Source organism: Scyliorhinus torazame, chromosome 6 (assembly GCF_047496885.1).
Source record: "Scyliorhinus torazame isolate Kashiwa2021f chromosome 6, sScyTor2.1, whole genome shotgun sequence".
Classification (NCBI taxonomy): Eukaryota; Metazoa; Chordata; class Chondrichthyes; order Carcharhiniformes; family Scyliorhinidae; genus Scyliorhinus; species Scyliorhinus torazame.
This window is the reverse complement of record NC_092712.1, coordinates 276822065-276845006: the sequence shown is the minus strand read 5'-3', so window position 1 is coordinate 276845006 and position 22942 is coordinate 276822065. Positions and strand designations below refer to the sequence as shown.

General features: G+C 45.2%; 1 protein-coding gene across 2 annotated transcripts in view; it reads right to left on the bottom strand.

Moving 5' to 3' along the window:
- Positions 1-1348: 1348 nt before the first annotated feature.
- The window catches only part of mrs2 (magnesium transporter MRS2), a 37640-nt gene continuing 16046 nt past the window's right edge, over positions 1349-22942 (bottom strand). The window contains exons 5-11 of one of the 2 annotated variants that reach the window (XM_072509721.1): positions 22268-22441; positions 20220-20350; positions 16621-16737; positions 14639-14791; positions 6854-6971; positions 3065-3178; positions 1349-2188 (exon numbers count right to left, since the gene is read on the bottom strand). In XM_072509721.1, coding sequence (XP_072365822.1) covers positions 2120-2188; positions 3065-3178; positions 6854-6971; positions 14639-14791; positions 16621-16737; positions 20220-20350; positions 22268-22441 — 876 coding nt within the window. In that variant the 3' untranslated portion in view covers positions 1349-2119. Of the gene's footprint in view, positions 2189-3064; positions 3179-6853; positions 6975-14638; positions 14792-16620; positions 16738-20219; positions 20351-22267; positions 22442-22942 lie in introns of both variants that reach the window. The other variant, XM_072509720.1, reaches the window with a different exon arrangement.

Genomic DNA, 22942 nt, shown 5'->3' with positions numbered 1-22942 from the left:
GGAAATTCTAACGTGAGTTCTTTGAGAATGGAGATTGGAAGCCCAAATTAAAAGACAAAGCATCTGTGAATGCAACTGGGTTACAGTGTGACAAGCATCTGGGGATGTTGATGAGAAAAATCCAAAGCATCTGTTATTTGGTTTTGGAGTGTGGTGTGTCAGATCATAGGTCAGTTTAGTTATTGTGTAGTTATTGTGAACATCAGAGTATAAGATCGATTTTGTAACTTGTGTGTTATCCTTACAAATCTGTAAAGGTATAGTTGATGTGAAGGAGTAATGTAAACTGGTCCAATCTTTACTTGTTTCATAAATGTGTTATTCTTTGGTTAAAAGTTCATCATCTGACCCCTGTGACTCTGGAAGTTGCCTTCCACATTTCCAATCCACCCCAAAAAGTTAGGATCTATCAAGCCCGGTTCCACCTTTGGATCTGACTTGTCCAGTAGTAACATCAGTTGGCATAATAACAAGTCCAAGAACAGGGAAGTTATGCCAAACCTTTAGAATTCACTGGTTAGGTTTCAGGAGTATTGTGATCGATTCTGGTCAACAAACTTTAGGAAGAATGTGAAGGCTTTTAGAGAGTGCAGATGCGATTTACTAGAATGGTATCAGAGGTGAGGGTTTTCAATTATGTGAATAGACTAGAGAAGCTGGATTGTTCTTCTTATAGCAGAGAAGGTTGAGGGGAAATTTAGCTGAGATATTTAAATTCATGAAGGGTTTTGTTAAAAGTATAGAGAAATTATTTCCATTTGCTAAAAATCACTAACCCGAGGACATAGATTTAAGAGCCAGAGGTGAGGTGAGGAGAACTTTTTTTTTGCTGCAAGTTATTTTAATCTGCAAAAACGGTCGCAGAAACAGATTCAATCGTAACTTCAGATGAGAACTGGATGGATACTTGAAGAGAATAAAATCGGCTATGGGGAAAGAGCAGGGGAATGAGACTCACTGGATAGCTCTGTCAAAGAGCCATTACAATCACAATGATGTGGAGATGCCGGCGTTGGACTGGGGTGAGCACAGTAAGAAGTCTTACAACACCAGGTTAAAGTCCAACAGGTTTGTTTCAAACACTAGCTTTCGGAGCACTGCTCCTTCCTCAGGTGAATCACAATGGGCCAAATGGTCTCCTTCTGTGTTGTACTAATACACAGATCTACATCATGGTTAGTGTCAAAATACTCACTGACTGAATAAAGTAGGCCAAACACTTAATAGTCATTACCCTTGACTAAAGAGTATTAAGCTTTTGGAAAAAAAAACCTTTGCATGTAGCTTCTGATTATAGAAAGCTACTTGTTTACATTTAGCACAGATGTAAGAAAATATTTCTCTCAAATTTAAATTTTATTGACAATGTAAAATAGTTTTTTTGTTTAATGAGCAATATTAGCCATTCTTCAACAGCTAGGACACTGCAATATATAATAATAATAACAATAATCTTTTATTGTCACAAGTATGAAGTTACTGTGAAAAGCTCCTGTATACATATGTTGTGCCACGCTCTTCCTGCATCAAATTCCAAATATTAACTGATTCTCACAGAAAAGGGGACAAGATGAAATGGGAGTTGTTTGGGAGGGGAGAGGGGGGGGGGGGGGGGGGGGGGGGGGCGCGGTTGAAGTGTACATCTGACTACAACATTCAGCTCAAATATGGCAGAACTGGAGGTGGTAAGGACTATATATTCCACCAAGGCACTTCTGTGTTGGATAATTAATTATGCAGAAATAACCAAGGTGAGGTAATCATGTTGTTTTTAAACACAAGGAATAGATGACAAAAAGTAATAACCTCAACGAACTCCAAGGTGGACATCACATTATTTCTGCCCTGTGAAATTTGATTTCTTCCACTGCCTCAGGAGTTCTGCCTCAGGATGTTTAAGCTCTGATGCAACATGAAAACTGCACTTACTGTAGATTTGAAAGAGTCCTCAGAGCATTGGCCCTTTGATCCACAGTACATAAGTTAGGTTTTCTAAATCAAATTGCTGCTTGTGGAAGGCTTTGTAAGTATTGTGCATGAAATATATTTCCAGTGCTGTGCCGCTCTATGCTACTTGCACAGACAGTTATGAAAATGTCCTGGCAAAACTGTACGTTCATCATTTGGAACCATGTCTCAGGTCTATTCTTCCACCAGTCAGCTGTGATCTTTTCAGGATAGGTGGCATCTAGAGCAGCCAAAAACAAGGCAAAGAAGTTCCTGTTTAATTCCCAATCAGATGGTTTCAGTCAACCTTATTCAAATTAATTTCCTTACAATGCTGCAAATCTGTGCTGACCATCACCTAGATTGCCATGATGTAGTTAATGAATTAAAACTCTTCACACCAGGGAAAGTGTGTGATCCAGTGGACTATTACGCATTTGACAAGTCCTTAATCTAGGTCAAAGAAGTATCAGCCCACAAAACTCATAACTCAGCACCAGGATTTGGAGTCGCCACTGGGAGTGGTTAAAATCAACATTAATGCATTGTAATGCCTCCTGCTCAGGTAGGGATTCAGCCACATGACTTGTAAAGGAAACTTGAAGCTGAATTTGATCTGTGATGCAAAGACTAAAAATGCACGATGTTGACCACGAGTGCAAATCTTCTATATTACAGCACACACACCCATGAATCTAATCAAAAGAATACATTTTTAAAACTTTCAATCTGAAAGATTTAAATAAAAGCAGCATTGGTTAAAACTCAAAACTATAAACGCAAATTTCAATACACTGCAGGAACTGCAGCGGTTTAAGGCGACAGATCATCTCCATACTCTCAAGGGCTACTAAGCATCTTCTTGCTAGTGATGCGTAAATCTCAAGAATATCCCACAAGGTAACCTTGCAAAGAGGTGTTAATTTCAACTGGATTAGGGTTTGGCAGGAATTGGATATATAGTGCAACTGAAAAGGATCAATTTGCAGGGCAATGAGGAAAGAGTAGGGGTATGTGCATCTAATTGCAGAGCTCTTTCATAGAACTGACACAGGCATAACAGGCTAAATGGACCCTTTCTATGATGTTCGATAATATAGCTGGAAGTGAAACATACCGGCAGAGGTGGTGGAGGCTCGAGATGTCGACCCAGAAAGGATAGTAAACGTCGCCACATTAGTCCACTGCCGAGAAACATTATTCCAGTTATCAACCAGAAGAGCCAAGGGTCCTGAAGACAAAGGAAAGAAAATGGTATCATGGTCGCTGCTGATTGACCAGGTGAACTACAATGTGAGGAAAAACTTTCCTTTACATAGCGAGTGGTTAGGATCTGGAAGCACTGTCTGAAAGTGTGGTGGAGGCAGATTCAATCATGGCTTTCAGAAGGGAAGTGGATAGGCACCTGAAGAGAAAACAAACTCTAGGTGTGCATGGAACGCATTGGGGATTGGGGCGAGCTGATTAGCTATTGCAGAGAACCAGCAGGATCATGCTGAGCCGAATGCCCCTCTTCTGTGCTGTAACCATTCTATGATTCATTGGAATTTGAAATAAGCATCGGTGTCAGGTTAATGCAACTGAAGAAATATCAAAAGGCCTGTGTAAAAAAAAATCAAGCTTCTTAGGAGAAAATATATCGCTGCTTTGGTTGCTATTATTATGGTGAGATGTGATATTTATTGCAATACAAAATTGCCTTTTCTTTTGCGGATAAACAATAAACATTATCCAAACTCCAGTAGTTGGAGTGCATGTCGTCCCAACATTGTCATCTACTGCTAAACTAACATATAACACACAGATTACATGACAACCATGTCAGAATAGATAGGGTCAGAGCAAGTCATTGAACAACTAGGTTTACACCCCATTTCAGTTCCCATTAATCAGAGTGCGTGCACCCATGGCAGGAGGAGACTTGAGCTGCCACTGTTTGATTACACTTGTAATAGGAATGGAACTAAGCACCAGTAGATGAGGGATAGAATTTACTCCCGATGCATTTATAAGAAACACAATTAAGGGAGTGGGAAAGAGCAAGGAGTTTCTCCTTTTAGGTTGCGAAAGGCATTAGCGGCATGGGTGAGGGAAGGGGCCTGGTGTGGCAGAACTGGATCTAGCTATGGAAGAGGGGAGATAGTATGGTTTGGAAAGGGAAAGAAGCTGTGGGGACAGGGAATGGTGAAACTGCAGGCTGTGGTGCACTGTTAGAGTAAATGAAACAGGAAGCAAAAAGGAAGCATGGGAGGGGAGGAACCAGGGACTACATACATAGTTCAAAGGGGCAGTAATAGGAGTAAAGGGCTGGTAGGAAGGCTGAAAGGATATGGAAGCAAGGCAGACAATGCAAGATTGGTCAGGGGCCTGTGAAGCGAGTTGCTGAGGATTGTGGGCCACATCTTTATGCATCCACCCTCATCTAGCCCAAAAGGAAAGAGAAAATAGAAGAAAGGGAAGGAAGGGTGGAAGGACAAGCTGACGGCACAATGGGCCAAATAGTTTTATTTTGTGTTTTATAAGTCTTTAGATTTGCTGGTTAACTCTAGTTGGGAATCTTCATTTCCAAATACATGAGGCACAAATCATTTATATGTATGAACTATTTGATGTTCATCTTTAGCTGAGTGTTTTAGTCTTCAATGGATATTGGGCAGGATTCTCCGTCCGGGAGACTCTGGGCAGGATTCTCTGTTGCCCAATGCCGATATCGTAATCTGCGATCGGGCGGATAATCCTGTTTACGACTGAATTGGAGCGGCGCCTGTTTTCAGATGCTCCGCCCCCTACAAAACGGTGTCATCGAGGAGTACGGCGCACGCCGTTGGGACGGGCTCAGGACGTTCCCCTAAGGTCCTCCCCCAATGCTCCGCCCCCGATGGGCCGGGTTCCCGACGGTTCAGGGCACATGTGCTCTCAGTTTTCGTGAATTCGGCAGGGCGGCTGCGGACTGTGTCCATCGTAAAAATAGACATTTCCTCCGGACATAGCCTCAAAATCAGAGAATCCAGCCCTATGTTCTCCCGGCGGAGATGAATCGCTTGTGGTTTGCACTGGCACCCAGATGCGATTCACTCTCCCCAGACATGCATGGCAGGGATTGCAAGGGATTCCATCACAAATCCCGCTGCCATTTTGAATGGACAGCCCGATACGGAGGTCCGGCAGTTGCTCCCCCCACCCCCCCCAAACAACATAAATCCTGCCCTTCACCCCCACTGACAGGTGGAGGCATTCACCGTCCCCCCACATCATCACAGGAATTGTTGGGCCATCTCCCCCCCCCCTTCCCCCACACAAAACATGCATATGAGGGTGACTCAAACTCCCTCTAGAGACCCATCAGACACCCCACCAGAGTCATCAGACCCTGCCAACAAAGACCCCCCATCAAACTCCACCCATCAGAGACCCCCCTGCACCAGAGATCCCCAGAGACTCCCCATAACAGGGAATCCCCCATAACAGGGAACACCCCCATATCAGAGAACACCTCCATACTGCAAATCTAGTTATGATTGCCAGCTCATGGCCATACTGCTTTCTGCTGAGAAAAGGAGGAAGAGAAAGCACTCAACTCCTAGGTGTTTCTAGATTTTGTGGTTAGTTTCACAGCAACATACTTCAAATCCATTCAATAGTGAAGGGAAATGAAAGTAATCAATCCAGACATCTGCCTGTCTGGAAACTGACATTTACAGCTACTAAAAGCTTTTCTCTTTGAAGTGAATAGAAGCCTTGCAGATCAAAGGATCTGAGGGGTTTTAAAGCCTTGTGATGTGGTTTTGCCTTTCTATTAAGTCACAGCATTGTGGACATCTGGCTGAGGCAGCGGGTGTAAGGCACAGGTGAGTGAAAAAGCAGTGATGTTTCCGTGTCTCTGCCTGGACTGTTCTTTGGCTTCCAGGCAGGGGTGACTGAGCAGGGTTCCCTGTTATGGGAGGGGGGGGGGTCTCTGGTTGGGGGCTCCAGTGATGGGGAGGGATCTGGTTGGTGGGGGGGGGGGCTGTTGGAGAGGAGTCTGACAGGTGGGGTGGGCAGGATTTACATTGTGGTGCGCGGGTGGGGGGGGGGGGGTGCTCCGATGGATCTTTGGGATACCTACCTTGAATATGTACCCCCTTGGCTCACCGAGAGGTCCACCACATCAGGGCCACACTGGGAAATACTTGCACCCATTCACATCCATGTGAATCCCGGCCTAGAGGGCCGGAGATTCATGGCAGCATGGAGAATCCAATTTCCAGTCCATTAATTGGATGGAAATGGGTTATTTTGACCTATTTGCTCCTCCACTGGTGCGAGGCGCGAACCTCGAAGCTGCCACCTGCAGGCGATTGAAGCATTAGAAACGTATTGGCGCCTAATTTTTCCCTGATGCTGGATTCTCCGCCTCATTGGGAACTCCGCTATCGGTGGCAAGCGACCGAGAATCCAGCCCCTTATTGTTTCTTTGACTGACCTCTTTCCACTCTGGCACTGGAAGAATCTTTTTTAATTATGTTCTTTTTCTTCGCAAAAACCATTGTGAGAATTTCAAAGAGGGAAATCGAAAGCAGCAACCTGCAGAGATGCTTTGTCTATCGGTACATTAAAGCCAATGGGTGGGTCAAAACATTCAGCGTAGCATCCACCATGCTAATAAGTGGCAGTGCAATATATGTGACTTTTCATTGCAGTAACATAACATAAACCTACGTCAACCTGCAGCGGCATCCTTTCCAAGCGAACCTACTTGCAGTTCCTCACTAGCAGCCAAGTGCCATTGAAGCAACAGGCATATCTCAAGCAAAGATGGCTCACACTAACGTCGGCTGATTACTATTTCTGCAACCCAAGGTCTGCAGTCTGGCCCCAGTTCATTGGTGATGTCGGCAAGCAACACTGCACATTAAATAGTTCTCACCTCTTCAAGGGAAGATTCCAAATTCATACCAAAGGCAACTCCTAGAATTCCAAAGAGGGAAACTGAAAACGTTCCCATTGTCAATTGGAGGTTCAAACGCATCATCACATTACGGTGGCTGCTGAAAACCAAAATTAATTAGTGCACACTCACCAGTTCCCATAGGTGCATGTTCCACAGTAAAACAACACAATGGGCATCAACTCTACACAAGCCCCTTTCAATGTCACTTTTAGGACTGCCTTACCGCGCCAGGGACCCAGTTCGATTTCAGGTGACTGTCTGCGTGGAGTTTGCATGTTCTCCCTGTGTCTTCATGGGTTTCCTCTGGGTGTTCCAGTTTCCTCCCACAGTCCACATATGCAGGTTAGGTGGATTGACCATGCTAATTGGCCCTTAGTGTCCTGGGATGTGCAGGTTACGGGGATAGGGCGGGGCTGGGCCTAGGTAGGGAGCTCTTTCAGAGGTTTGGTGCAGACCCGATGGGTTGAATGGTCTCCTTCTGCACTGTAGGGATTCTCTGATTCTAAATATATCCATGCAATAATTTGAAAGTAGAAGGGTGATTTGGACCTGAAACATTACCTTTGTTTCTCTCCTGAGGTGCTGCCAGACCTGCTGGGTTGATCCAATGTTTTCTGGTTTTATTCCAATAGAAAGCAATTGTTTTGCTCCCCTGTTATCAGGTTAGACACAATTTTAACATCGAGGAAACAACTAGTTTCTAGGCTTACAACAATGGGAACCCCAACTGATCTTGTCAGCCCAATTTCTAAGAGTGCTGCACTCATTGGGCATCTTTAAAAAAACTTGTATGCACACAGCACCTTCAATATGGGAAAAGCATCCCACAGAACATTCACAGAAGAGGGCAGAGAAAAAGATACGAGGAAGAGAATTTCGGAGGGTGTGAGTGTCCAAATGTTTGGTTAAAGAGGAAGGCCTTAAGGGAAAAGTAGGGAGCAAATTGCAGTTTGAAGATAGTCACCATTGGTGAGGAAAAGAGGGGGCAATGCTAAAGAGGCTAGAGTTAAAGGAATGCCGAGTTCAATGGAGTTTGCAGGGGTGGTTAGGAAGAGACAAAGGAATGGATATATTTAAACACCAAAGATGAGAATTTTAAATCCCAGAACGGTGTAAAGTGCAATATTTCAAAAGCAAATAAGGGAGTGCAGAGATAGCACCATCCCAGATTTAATAATGGAGGTAGGCAGATAATAGCCGATAGCATGAGCAAATGCTCTCTACAATGTAGAAAAGGAGCGCACAAGCAGGTTACAATAAGCCTGAGAGGTAATCATGCAGGTAGTGAAAATTATTCCGATCAATATTATGTGACCCTTTCTTGGAAAGCAGGTATGGGTGACTGTTAGTGAAGAAACAAATGCAAAGACCGTCTGTCGGCTGTCTCTCTGGGTCGACAGAGAATATCAACAACTGGTGTAAGGAACCAAGTTACAAATAAAAAGACCACAAAAGTATTGGACAGAAATAGGCAATTGTAGGCAGTTCTAATAGCAATAATGGAGCACAGAAATAGTCCACATATCGCATTGTCTTTGTACTGACAATAGTTATTAATACTGATGCACTAATCACGCTAGATGGGGGGGGGGGGGGGAGAGACGCACCTGAAGGTGGTGGACCAAGTTAGGTTAAGGAAAGGATGGGTGGGACAGGTGTTCCATTCAGGGCTGGATGCAAAGAATAGAGGGGTGGCCATACTGGTGGGGAAACGGGTATCATTCGAAGCGAGGAGCATTGTAGCAGATAGTGGAGGCAGATATGTGATGGTGAGTGGCAGGCTGGAGGGAATGGAGGTCGTGTTGGTTAACGTATATGCCCCGAATTGGGATGATGCGGGATTCATGAAGCGGATGCTGGGACGTATACCGGACCTGGAGGTAGGAAACTTGATAATGGGGGGAGACTTCAACACCGTGCTGGACCCAGGGTTAGATAGATCCAGATCTAAGACCGGAAGAAGGCCGGCAGCGGCCAAGGTGCTTAAGGGGTTTATAGACCAAATGGGGGAGTGGATCCGTGGCGATTTGTTAGACCGAAGGCCAAGGAGTTCTCCTTCTTCTCCCATGTTCACAAGGTGTACTCCCGGATAGATTTTTTTGTTTTGGGAAGGTCGTTGATCTCGAGGGTGGAAGAAACTGAGTATTCAGCCATAGCTATCTCGGATCATGCCCCACATTGGGTGGAGCTGGAACTAGGAGAGGAGAGGGAGCAGCGTGCACTCTGGCGATTAGATGTGGGATTGATGCCGGATGAGGGAGTCTGTGGAAGGGTGCGGGGATGTATCGAGAGATACCTGGAGGCCAATGACGACGGGGAGGTCCGAGTGGGAGTGGTATGGGAAGCACTAAAGGCGGTGGTCAGAGGAGAGCTGATCTCCATCAGGGCCCACAAAGGGAAAACAGAGGCCAAGGAAAGGGAAAGATTATTGGGGGAGATCTTAAGGGTGGACAAAGAATATGCGGAGACCCCGGAGGAGGGACTGTACAGGGAGAGACGACGACTCCAGACGGAGTTCGACCTTCTGACCACCAGGAGGGCGGAGGTGCTGTGGAGGAAGGCACAGGGGATGAGATATGAATATGGGGAAAAGGCTAGTCGCCTGTTGGCCCATCAGCTGCGAAAGAGGACAGCGGCGAGGGAGATAGGGGGAATTAGAGACGAAAAGGGAGCTACGGTGCGGAGAGCAGGGAAGATAAACAAGGTATTTAAGATCTTTTACGAAAGACTTTATAGGTCCCAACCCCCGGAGGGAAAAGAGATGCGGCAGTTTTTGGACCAATTAAGGTTCCCAAGGGTGGAGGAGCAGGAGGTGGAAGGCCTGGGGGCACCAATTGGGGTGGACGAGGTTACCAAGGGGCTGGGGAACATGCAGGCAGGGAAGGCTCCGGGACCAGATGGGTTCCCGGTGGAAATTTATAGAAAATATGTGGACTTGCTGGCCCCGCTGTTGGTGAGGACTTTTAACGAGGCCAGGGAAGGGGGGGACTCTACCCCCGACAATGTCGGAGGCGACGATATCGCTAATTTTGAAGCGGGATAAAGATCCGCTGCAGTGCGGGTCCTATAGGCCTATTTCACTACTAAATGTGGACGCCAAATTGCTAGCAAAGGTGCTGGCATCGAGGATAGAGGACTGTGTCCCGGGGGTGGTGCACGAAGACCAGACAGGATTCGTAAAGGGGAGACAACTAAATGTCAACGTGCGACGGCTATTAGGGGTGATAATGATGCCCCCAGCAGAGGGGGAGGCAGAGATAGTGGCGGCAATGGATGCAGAGAAGGCATTTGATAGGGTGGAGTGGGGGTATCTGTGGGAGGTGCTGAGGAGGTTCGGGTTCGGGGACGGGTTTGTTAGCTGGGTCAAACTCCTCTATGGGGCCCCAACGGCAAGTGTGGTCACGGGTCGGCACAGATCGGAGTATTTCCGACTATACAGGGGAACAAGACAGGGATGCCCGCTATCTCCATTACTGTTCGCGTTGGCAATTGAACCACTGGCCATGGCGCTGAGAGACTCCAGAAAATGGAGAGGGGTGATTAGAGGGGGAGAAGAACACCGAGTGTCACTCTACGCGGGTGACCTACTGTTGTATGTGACGGACCCAGTGGGGGGGATGACAGAGGTCATGCAGATATTGAGGGAGTTCGGAGATTTCTCGGGATATAGGCTTAACATGGGAAAGAGTGAACTTTTTAAAAAATAGACAGGAGCATCACGAGCTTCGTGTGGGCAGGGAAAGTTCCGAGGGTAAGGAGGGGGTTCTTACAACGTAGTAGAGACAGAGGGGGACTGGCGCTGCCGAATTTGGGCGACTACTACTGGGCCGCCAATGTGGCGATGATCCGTAAATGGATGATAGAGGGAGAGGGAGCGGCGTGGAAAAGATTAGAGAGAAAGTACTGTAAAGGGACGAGTCTAGAGGCGCTGGTGACGGCGCCACTACCGTTCTCACCAAAACAATTTACCACGAACCCAGTGGTGGCGGCAACATTAAATATTTGGGGGCAATGGAGGCGACAGAGAGGTGTGCTGGGAGCCCTGGTGGGGTCCCCAATTAGGAACAACCATAGGTTTGCCCCAGGGAGGCTGGATGGAGGATTCCAGAGCTGGCACCAGTTGGGAATTAGGAGGGTGGGAGATTTATTTATAGACGGGATGTTTGCGAGCTTGGGAGCGTTGGAGGAAAAGTATAAGCTACCCCGGGGAAATTTCTTTAGGTATATGCAGGTGAGGGCGTTCACAAGACAACAGGTGAGGGAATTTCCATTGCTCCCGACACAGGGGATCCAGGATAGAATGCTCTCGGGGGTGTGGGTCGGGGAGGGCAAGGTGTCAAGAGATATACCGAGAGATGAGAGAAGAGGGGGAGGAGCTGGTGGGCGAACTGAAAGGAAAGTGGGAAGAAGAGCTCGGGGAGGAGATAGAGGAGGGTCTGAGGGCTGATGCCCTAAGCAGGGTAAATTCCTCTTCCTCATGTGCCACGCTTAGCCTGATTCAATTTAAGGTGCTACATAGAGCACACATAATGGGAGCAAGGTTGAGCAGGTTCTTCGGAGCGGAGGACAAGTGTGGGAGGTGCGGCAGAAGCCCGGCAAACCACACACATATGTTTTGGTTGTGCCCGGCACTTGAGGGGTATTGGAGGGGAGTGACGGGAGTGATTTCGAAGGTGATGAAGGTCCGGGTCAAGCCAGGCTGGGGGTTAGCTTTATTTGGAGTTGCGGATGAGCCGGGAGTGCAGGAGGCGAAAGAGGCCGATGTCGTGGCCTTTGCGTCCCTAGTAGCCCGGCATAGGATTTTACTCATGTGGAAGGAAGCGAAACCCCCCGGACTGGAGGCCTGGATAAACGATATGGCGGGGTTCACAAAACTGGAGCAGATTAAGTTTGCACTGAGAGGATCGGCTCAAGGGTTCACCAGACGGTGGCAACCGTTCCTCGACTACCTAGCGGAACGTTAGAGGGAAGATAGATGACCAGCAGCAGCAACCCAGGGGGGAGGTGGGGGGGGGGGGGGGGGGGGGGGGGAGGGAGGGGAAAGTTTCATTTTATGTTATTTGGTTAGTTTACCATGTTAGTTAGTTACTCTTTATTAGATTGTAGTTCTCATGTTACTTGTACTGTTAAATTTTCTTTATGTTTGATGTGTAAGGGGAAAAAATTGTGAATGAAAAATTTCAATAAAATATATTTTTTAAAAATAATAATTAATACTGATGCACTCCATTACTTTCTCAAGACTTGCTTTGTTGTAAAAAAGTTGTTTTATATGCATAAAACAAAAATGAGCTAATTATACATCTCATCAAATCTCAGGGTTCTTGGTTTCCCTACGCTGTCATCTTTACAACCACATCATTTGGAAGCGGGGGGTTATTTTCACAACATTTCAAGAATGCAAAGATCTTTCTTTCATCAAAAAAGAGCAACGGGCTGGATTCACCGATTTGGAGGCTAAGTGCCAATGCCGGCATGGGAACTGTGACATTTTACGATAGAAAAATCAGCGCTGAACCATCACCGATCTTGCGACCGGTGAGGGGCTGGCAGCCGCACTGAGTAACACTCGTGGCTCCCACGACAAAATCAGCTGGAGAATAGCCGAGTCCATGGCCACGCATTCGCATGGCGACGACCTGCTGCGGTCGCCCCATAAAACGTGGCACCGGCCGTGCGCAGACCCGACCTGCCAAGTACTGCCCCCCCAGCCACCACCCACCAGCCTTCGCGGAAGCCCCCCCCCCCCCCCCCGGCCAGTAGCAGGGCTCTCGGCCATCTGTGGCAGCGCTGGACATAGCCCGCAGCCGCCATCCCGGGTTCCCGCCCGCTGAGACCACAAGTGAAACGCGCTGTCGGGAACTCAGCCCATCAGCGACGGAGTATCGCGGAGGCCCCAGAGAATAGAGGGTCAGGCTCGCTAATGATATGCCAACGGTGCTTAAACAATACGTGGCAAGCGACGCATTTACGCCATTTCCGGAGTGCTGGAGGATCCCAATTTGGCGTCAAACCGCCGCTTAGCGCAATTTTGGCATCGGAGGCTATTCTCCGCTCAATCGCGATTCTCGATTTTGCCGTTGGCCGACGGTGAATCCCGTCCAACATTTCGAATTGAAACCTTTCTACAAAATTTGCCGAAATCCAAGGCACCAATTGCACAGGAGTGCTTTTGTTTTCAAAGATATTTCGTAGTAATGAAATTCTGCTTCTTATGGAATACAGTGTTGAAAGGAACAGTTTCATAGAATCATTGCAGAACAGAGGTTACCCATTTGGTCCATCATAGCTGTGCTTTTTTTCTTTTCATTCATGAGATGTTGGCATCGCTGGCTGGACCAGCATTTATTGCCCATTCCTAACTGCTCTTGAACTGGCTAGCTAGGGCATTTAAGAATCAACCAGATTGCTGTGGGTCTGGGTGTCACATGTAAGGATCGCATTAGTGAACCAGATGGGTTTTTACAATAATTGACAATGGTTTCATGGTCATCATTAGAGTTTTGATTGCAAATTATTACATTCAAATTTCACCATCTGCTGTCATGGGATTCAAATCGGTGTCCCCAGAGCAATACGCTGGGTCTAGTCCAGTGGAAATAACACTACACCACCACCTCCTCTCGGCAGATAAACTGGCTCTTTGAAAGTTCTAACCTCCCACCCGTGCTTTCTCCATTGATCTGCAAATGTTTCTCTTTTAAGTATGTATTTTGAATACTGTTTGTATATGAAAACTCCAAGCACATTATCAACCACGATCTATTAAAACTATTAACTATTAAAACCCCAAATAATGGTAACAAATGACAGTTTTCATTACCTTTTGATACATGTATCATTTCTACATATAATAGTTACTGAAGTGCTATCTAAAAAAAAAAGTGGCATCTCCTAGTTCTTTTGCCCCATTACATTTAGATAGGCAAACACATTGTTAGCCAGCCATTTCCTAACTGTGCACACACAAACAAGTTGCAACTCTCTGGCTGAAATACTAATAATTCAAAACATAGGGCGGAATTCTGTGATAATGGGGATATGTCCCCACGCCCGTGAGAAAACAGGCACGAATCTCCAAGAAAGTCCAGAGTGATTCTCCATTTTGAAGGGGGCTAGCAGGGCTCCTCGCAGCTCCGGCTGCCGATTCGGGGCCCTGCACTTCCGTCCGCGGGTTCGCGCAACATGGCAGCCCCACACAGCGGGCCGGCCCCGTAATATAGGCCCCTCCAAGATCGCGCGCGCCTGCCAATCGGTGGCCCCCGATCGTGAGCCTTGCCGTCCTGGACCCCCCCGTGACGGATCCCCCCGCCCCTCCACCAGAGCGGCCGCCGACTGGGTCCGCAGCCGCCACTCCGAGCTCCCGTCGGATGGAACCATGAGTGACTACTCCGGCGGGAACTCGGCCAATTGTTAGCGGAGAATTGCTGCAAGGGCCTCTTTTAATTGGCCCGACCGGTGCCGCGTCAATGTTTTTTTTTTTAATTGGCAAAAAATGTAATTCTGTCTCAATAGAGTGGGTGTTTTAATTTTAATTTCCTATCAACAACTTTTCAATGTGGATCAGTTCTTATTGTGGTCTGCAACAAATTCAATTAGCATGGCAGTTTAGAGATAAAATCTGTAAGAGAATGTGGTTTGATAAAAATTCTACCTCACTGATTAAACAATTAATAATGAGGACAATACAATTGAATAAATAAAAGTGTGTGTGCACTCTCCCTCATTCATAAGCAAGGGAAGTTGCTGACATTAACCAACCTGTCCAAGTTGATAAAAATGATGTTCTCAGAGTCATCTATTAACACCTTCAACTCTCGCACCGAATTGGCCAAGTCTTCAGCCTGTCGGTAATAATTTTCTAGAAGCAGTTCCATCTCTTCCGCAGGATCCATCCTTGTATTATTCTGTTCACTGCAAACAAAGGAAGCAATAGTAATCCCCACCGACACAGCAAAAGTGCGCAAATTTAAATATCACAAGATTTCTACAGTCACTTCTCTTTTCAGACAGATCTCAAACAACTGCAATTTACAAACTGTTCAATAAACAGAATTCTTTTCAAATATGTCCATTCATAATTTATTCATTTCATGCTACCTTTTCTAACATGAGCACCTGCAGATTATTTATTACCCTCCTGACTTACCCCAAAGTAGGGGAGAATGGTTCTATGTGATAATACTATCGGCGACATTGTCTGATGACAATCATATTTGCATCATGTGCTGGCTTTTCAACTCCGAGTCCTGGAGATTGAATTTAGCCCAAGAGAGTGTGATAATGGCCTCAGCCTAAATGGGGTTAAGCCTTCAACTGAATTCGCTTATCCATAATCCAATTCCGACAAGCAAGGAATTTCTAACATCAAATTATCTTCAGGTGTTGCATGAGCTACAGCTCCGTTCTTATTGGATGCCATAGTTACTCATGATATGGAAAATAAAACACTTGTTTAGTAGAGTTTATCTTGGAGAAAGGGTGAAACGTACCATTATGGCAAGGCAGTGGAATCATACATCAAGTATGGAATTCATATCTAATTTCATCAACATTCGCACCACCTAAGTGTCAGGCAATGACCATCTCCAACAAGAGAGGATCGAACCAATGCCCCTTGACATTTAATGGCATTACCATCGCTGAATCCCCCACTATCGTTGTCCTGGGGGTTAACATTGACTAGTCATATAAATAATGTGGCTGGGAGAGCAGATCAAAGGCGAGGAATCCTGCAGTAAGGAACTCACCTCCTGAATTTCCCAGAACATGTCCCCCACCTATATGGCGCAACTCAGGAGTGTAATGGAATACTCTCCATTTGCCTGGATGAGTGCAGCTCCAACAACACTCAAGAAGCTCAACACCATCCATGACAAAGCAGCCTGTTTGATTCCTTCCCCTTCCAAAAACATTCACTCCCTCCACCACTGATGGACAGTGGCAGCCATGTGTGTCATCTACAAGATGCACTGCAGGAACTCACCAAGGTTCCTTAGGCAGCACCTTCCAAATCCACGACCAATACCATCTAGAAAGACAAGGGCAGCAGATTCCTGGGAACGCCACTACCTGGAGAATCCCCTCCAAGTCACTCAACACCCTGACTTGGAAATACCATTCCTTCGCTGTCGCTGGGGAAAAATCCTTAATTTCCTCTCTAACAGCACCGTGGGTGTATCAGGGACTGCAGCGGTTCAAGAAGGCAGCTCACCACCACCTTCTGAAGGGCAATAAGGGGAGGGCAATAAATGCTGGCCTAATCAGTGACACACACATTCCACAAAACAAATTTGAAAACACTTGGAAATTTAAACTGAAATATGGAACAGCAAACATATGGATCAAGACCACCAGCACTATTAATCAGGTGCAATAAGCTGGTCACAATCTCCTCTCACTTCATGTGTGAAGCTAGACGATGAATGCCAGATAACTACTCAATACTGAGGATAAACACAGCAGAATCCATCCTGTACACATACACAAACATTTCCAGACTTGGTAAAAAAATTAAAGTTATCTATTCATATTATATAACTTCAGAAGCAGATTCCACATATTTCCCCTACCCCAAAAATAACAAACTATAAATTGCCTTTTTTGGAGCTAAATTGAAATCCTAAGTACATAACAAGACATAACTGTTGGCTGCACCATCTTAACTGTGTTATAATGAAGTCGAAGGTGAACCTGCTCGAGACTTTTGCCACAAGTAAAAATAAGTAAAGCTGTACACATACAAAACATGTTGCTCCCTCCATTTGGTGAGACAAAGCTCTTCGATCTGTTTGTCTTCATCTAGAATCTCCAGTAATGTCTCCTTGAAGACCTTTATGTCTGTCTCCAACTCAGATAGGCTATGAAATAAAGCAGATGTAAATATTCTGATATAAACGCAACACAAGCTACACACTAAATAATAATTTAACACGTATGACTCTGCACAAACCTCCTGGCAACTTACCATTATAAGTGTTGACATAGGAATTCATGAAGGGACATAATTCTGTATTGTAGTTGGACCTGCTGTAGCAGAGCAACTGCAGTGTGACTTAACAGATTGCATGGAGGTATAAGAACAAAAGAAATAGGAGTAGGCCATTCAGTTCTTCGAGCATAGTAATTAACAGATAGAAAGGAAAGTATTTGTGCAATCTATATTCAAGATGTAAAGATAATTCCTGCCCTCCTCCATCCCACATCCCAAGCCCCACCTTTGATTTTCTCCCTCAAGTTACCTGGATTGGAATATTCCACAATTACAACAAAATAATTCCAACCCCTCCAAATGTTCCACCAGGGCCATTCGGCTCCAGACCTCAATAAAGCCTTGGCCTAAACACGGGCATAAGAGCCAAATTCAAGCGATGAGGTGAGAGTGACTGCCCTTGACATCAAGGCAGCAGTTAACGGAGGATGGCATCAGGAAACCTAGGTCAAATTTAAGTCATAGGGAATCAAGGAGAAAACTTTCCACTGATTGGAGTCATAATTGGCACAACGAGAGATAGTTGTGGCTGTTGAAGGCAAATCATCTCAGCCCCGGGACATTGCTGGACAAGTTCCTCAGGGTAGAATTATAAAAATCATAATTCGGCCCTGCCAGCTGAAAGGGGCTGGACAGTCTAATCCCCCTTTCCAGTTCTTGGTCCATAGTCTTGTAGGTTGACACTTCATGGACAAATCCAAGTACCTTTTATATGTTGTGAGGGTTTTTGCCTTTACCACCTTTCCAGGCAGTGAGTTCTAAATCCCACCACCCTCTGCATGGAACATGATTTCCCTCATATCTATGGAATCCCCACAGTGCAGAAGGAGGTCATTCAACCCATCGAGTCGGCACCGACCCTCTGAAAGAGCACCATACTTAGGCCCACTCCCCCGCCTTATCCCCGTAACCGTGTCTAATCTGCACATTCCTGGACACTAAAGGGCAATTTAGCATGGCCAATCCACATAACCTGCACATCTTTGGACCGTGGAAGGAAACCGGAGCACACAGAGGAAACGCACACAGACACGGGGAGAACGTGCAAACTCCACACAGTCACCCAAGGCCATAATTGAACCCAGGACCCTGGCTTTGTGAGGAAGAAGTGCTAACCACTGTGCTGCCCTGAAATTAACTCCCTGCTGAAACTAATTTTTTACTTTGGCTAATAAAGGCAAATATCCAATATGCCTTCTTGACTATCGTATTTACCTGTCCAGCCACCATCAGGGGTTTGTGGACATACACTCCCAACGCCCCCCTACATTTCTCCCAATGTCCCTCTACATTTCAACGTATCCTACCATTTATTGTGTATTCTCTTGTCTTGTTAGCATTTCTCAAATAAAATATCTCATACTTCTCCGGATTGAACTCCAGATGCTGTTGTTCCATCTACCAGGGCAGTCCATTAATAATAATCATTATTCATTACGTGGCCAATTTTTGTCGTATGAAATATGCAGTTAGGTTTTCTACTTTAAACCTTAAGTAGGGCTAGTTTAGCTCAGTGGACCCGACAGCTGGATTGTGATGCAGAACAAGGCCAGCAGCGCGGATTCAATTCCCGGACCAGCTGAGAATTCTGAATTCTCCCTCTGTACCCGAACAGGCATCGGAATGTGGTGACTAGGGGCTTTTCACAGTAACTTCATTGCAGTGTTAATGTAAGCCTACTTGTGACAATAAAAAGATTATTATTATTTTGAACTTTGGTAACCAAATTACAAATCCTATGCTGGCCAATGGTCATTTTAATTATGGTTTGCTGACAATGTAAACTTGCTCAGGAGCCACCAGAGAATAAACACTGAAACAAAAGCAAAATACTGTGGACACTGGAAAGCCAAAGTATAAAAAGAAAATGCTGGGAAAATTCAACAGTTTAGGCAGCATTTGTCTAAGAGAGAGAGAGAGACCAGAGTTGATGTTTCGACACGTTCACCTGGTTTGACAGACCACAGATCTGCATGCCACTCAGAGAGCGGTTTGTAAGACTGCTTGCATTATGCCTCACTATGATTAATTGGGTTTGCTAGGCTTGTACAAGGTGCTCTTGGTAATCCAATGATACCATGCTTAAGGTGTGAGATTGTGTCTCTAATCTTGTTTGATTGAAGGGCCTTTCAATTCGAGATAATTATATGTAGCCAACTATTCATTCATTTGGTCAACTGTATTTCTCCATCGCAGGCATCGTAAATTGCCATGTGACTGAATCTCGGATGAATGTAAAAAGTCTCCAACGTTTAAACCACGATTTCTTGGACTCAGAAAATGCTTTGAAACATTTATGTAGTGAGGAACCAAGGTGGTTCCTCACAGGAGTGGTTTCAAACAAACTTTATCACTGAATCAAATATGGAAGTATTAGAACAGATGGCCAAAAGCATGGTCAAAGAGGTAGGTTTTGAGGAGTGTCTTGGTGGAAAAGTGAGAGGTAGAGAGGGCCCAGGCAGTTGAAGGCATGATCACAAATAGTGGATTAATATCGTGAATGTGCAAGAGACCAGAATTGGAGAACCTCAAAAGGTCTTCAAGTGTTGTACAGGGAGAGGTGAGGTGAGGCAAAGCAAGAGTTTGAAAACAATGATGAGAATTTAAAAATCAAATTTACCAGACTGGGAGGTGGGTGAACAAGCACAGCAGTGATGTATAAACGAGACCTGATGCAAGCTCGGACATGGTACCAGAGTTATAGAGTGGAAGATGGGAGGCAAGGCAGGGAAGCATTGGAAGTGTCAACAAAGGGACAGATGAGGGCTTTAGCAAGCGATGAGGTGAGGCAGGTTAGAGATGGGCAAAATCAAAGAGATAGAAATTGCCAATCTTGGTGACAGGGTGGAAGCTGATCTCAGGGTCTACTACTACATGAAGGCTGCAAATGGCCTGGTTCACCCTCAGAGAGTTGCCAGGGAGAGGGATGGAGTAGATAGCTCGGGTCTGGAGTTTGTGGGAGGGACCGAAGACAATAGTTTGGGACTTTCTGTTCATTCAATCCTAGATGTTGAATGAGCAGTGCAACAACTCAAAGGCAATCGGGGTGTTGAGAGAGACGGGGCCAGTGAGTTGGAGCTGGAAGTCACCAGTGTAACGAGGGTTTTGTTTTTCAGATGATATGAAGAATATGGCTGGTGCCCAGTATACCTTTCAGTGCAGAATAATTAGTAGAGAATAAATTATTAATCCTTTAAAATGCTGATTACATTTATAAGCTTTTGGCCATAGGAAATACAGGTACACCAATGGAAATGGCCCTGTAATTGTGAAACTAAAGAAAGTACTCGGAGAAATTCCAAATTGTAATGCATCAGTTAAGTGTTTAGTTTGATATTGGTTTAATCTTACTTTTTACTGGCTTGAAGTAAGACATGTAGCTTGCTTCGATCAATTGACAACTGTTTGGGGTTCACCAGGGCTTCTAACATCTCGAGTATCTGAGGCTGTAACTCATTTAGTCTTGTTTGCAGAAAGCTGATCTGGAGACAATATAAAATAAGCTATCTTTAAGAAAAATAGACAAAGTCTTTTTGTTAAATTTGTGCTGAATGTAGATTTGAAACAAAGCTCAAAATCATTTTTAGAATACATAGGCCTCAAATAAGTAATAGGTGGTAAGGTTGAATTGCAGCAGAAGACACTGAAGTAGAACACAGAATAATGAAATACAGTTATCTCCAGTACGACCATCTCAGCTGGAATCAGGATTTCCAGTGTCATATGTTCATAAGATAGAAGAGCAGAATTAGCCATTTGGCCCATTGAGTCTGCTCCGCCATTCTATCATGGTTGATCTCATCCTGGCCTTAACTCTAACCCTTCAGCCCATTACCAATTAAAAATCTGTCTAACTCATCCTTAAATTTACTCACTGTCCCAGCATCCACCGCAGTCTTGTGTAGCGAATTCCACAGTTTCACAAATCAGATAATCAAGTGGAAGTAATTTGATGTGAGGTGGGACAAATTTCTAAGAGTGACAGAGATTGCATTAAACAATGTGTGGAAAATAACCAGACGAGCTGCACAGTTTTCATAACTCCAAGAGCAAATCTGCCATCGATTTGCCTGGTGCATCGAAGCTTAATGGTTTGACACAAAACGTGCGATAAGGAAGTGCAATAGGAAATCACCTATGTTTATATATTTTGTAAGTTTATTTTTACGGGATGAGGGTTTCGCTGAGGCCAACATTTTCACACGGCCAACATTTCTTGCCCATCCCTAATTGCCCTTAAGAAGGTGGTGGTGAGCTGCCTTCTTGAACCACTGCAGTCGGTGTAGATACACACACAATGCTGTTGGAGTGGGATTCCAGAATTCCAGACCCAGCAATAGTGAAGTAACGGTGATATATTCCCAAGTCAGAAACGGTGATATAGTCCCAAGTCAGGATGGCAAGTGCCTTGGAGGGAACTTCCATGTGGTGGTGTTCCCATGTATCTGCTGCCTTTGTCCTTCCAGTAGTGGTCGTGGGTTTGGAAAGTGCTGCCAAAAGAGCCTTGGTGAGTTCCTGTAGTGCACCTTGTAGATGGTACACGCAGTTGCTACTGTGCGTCAGTGGTGGAGGGAGTAAATGTTTGTGAAAGGGGTGCCAATCAAGTGGGCTGCTTTGTCCTGGATGGTGTCAAGCCTATGGAGGGTTGTTGGAGCTGCATTCTCCCAGGCAAGTGGAGAGTATTCCATTACACTCCTGGCTTGTGCCTTTTAGATGGTGGACAGGTTTTGGGGAGTCAGGAGGCGAGTTACTTGCTGCAGGATTCCTAGTATTATATAATCATCAATTACTTAATCACAGAAAACAATCATATAGGTCATTCAAAATTTCACTACTTACCTACAAGGTGAAATTGGAACTGCAGCTTTAGTTGTTGATACATTAACATGATTAAACATAGTTTACCCATTAACCACAAAACTTTATTGCAGAGCTGAGGGAGCCAAATTACTCATTCAAGCAAATGTAGTCATGTGGTTAATCAAATGTACTGGCTTGGCGTAAAGGCAAATACTTCAAGTCAAAATCCTGCTTTCTAAACATTTTTATTCACCCATCTGCAATGCTTTTCAGATTTTGGGACACTAGTTTCCCTAACAAAACCGATAGCATTAATCTGTTTATTTTTGCAGTATAAAGGATAGCACGGTGGCACAGTGGTTAGCACTGCTGCTTCATGGCGCCGTGGTCCCAGGTTCGATCCCGGCTCTGGGTCACTGTCCGTGTGGCGTTTGCACATTCTCCCCGTGTTTGCGTGGGTTTCGCCCTCACAACCCAAAGATGTGCAGGGTAGGTGGATTGGCCACGCTAAATTGCCCCTTAATTGGACAAAAATAATTAGGTACTCTAAATTAAAAAAAAAAAATTTTTGCAGTATAAATAATTTTAATTTCACTAACCCTGTGCTGAAGTATTGCCTCTATGGCTCGGAATTCAAAAGGCAAAGAGTATGTGACCAGTTGACCATCTCCAGCTAATTGCAATGTCAGGTACTTCAAAAGCCACTGCTCCAGGTTTAATTGCCGATAATCCAGGATAAGAAGATATTCCTGAGTAATTACAGCCTTTATAATCTGCCAAAGAGAGAAGAAAACAAAACGCAGAACTCCTTGAGTATTGCTGAAAAGAGAGACCTGTCGAAGCTTTTCATCTTGTATTCATCAGGACACTTTAAAATGTGATGGCCCATTTCAGCAATACTCCACATACTACCAAATGGCAACTCCTCTTGTGGGATTACCAGCAAGGATAATACTGGCTATGTATGTCGGTGAAGGTAACCATAAAGCTCCAAATTCTAAAGTTTATTCAGGATACTTGATCTGTGCAACAGATGCACTGCAGAGCCGCAGGTTAGCTGAAGCACTATCTCCGGGGAGTGTGTAAAATACCATTACAGAATTTATTCCAGCTTCTGGATGAGACATTAAACTAACTCTGCATCTGTCCACTCAGGTGAAGGTAAAAGATCCCTTGGAACTTTTCAAAGATAAGAGGAGTTCTCCACAGTATCCAGGCCAATATTTATACAGCACGGTCATGATCACATTACTGTCTGTGGGACTTTGCTGGAC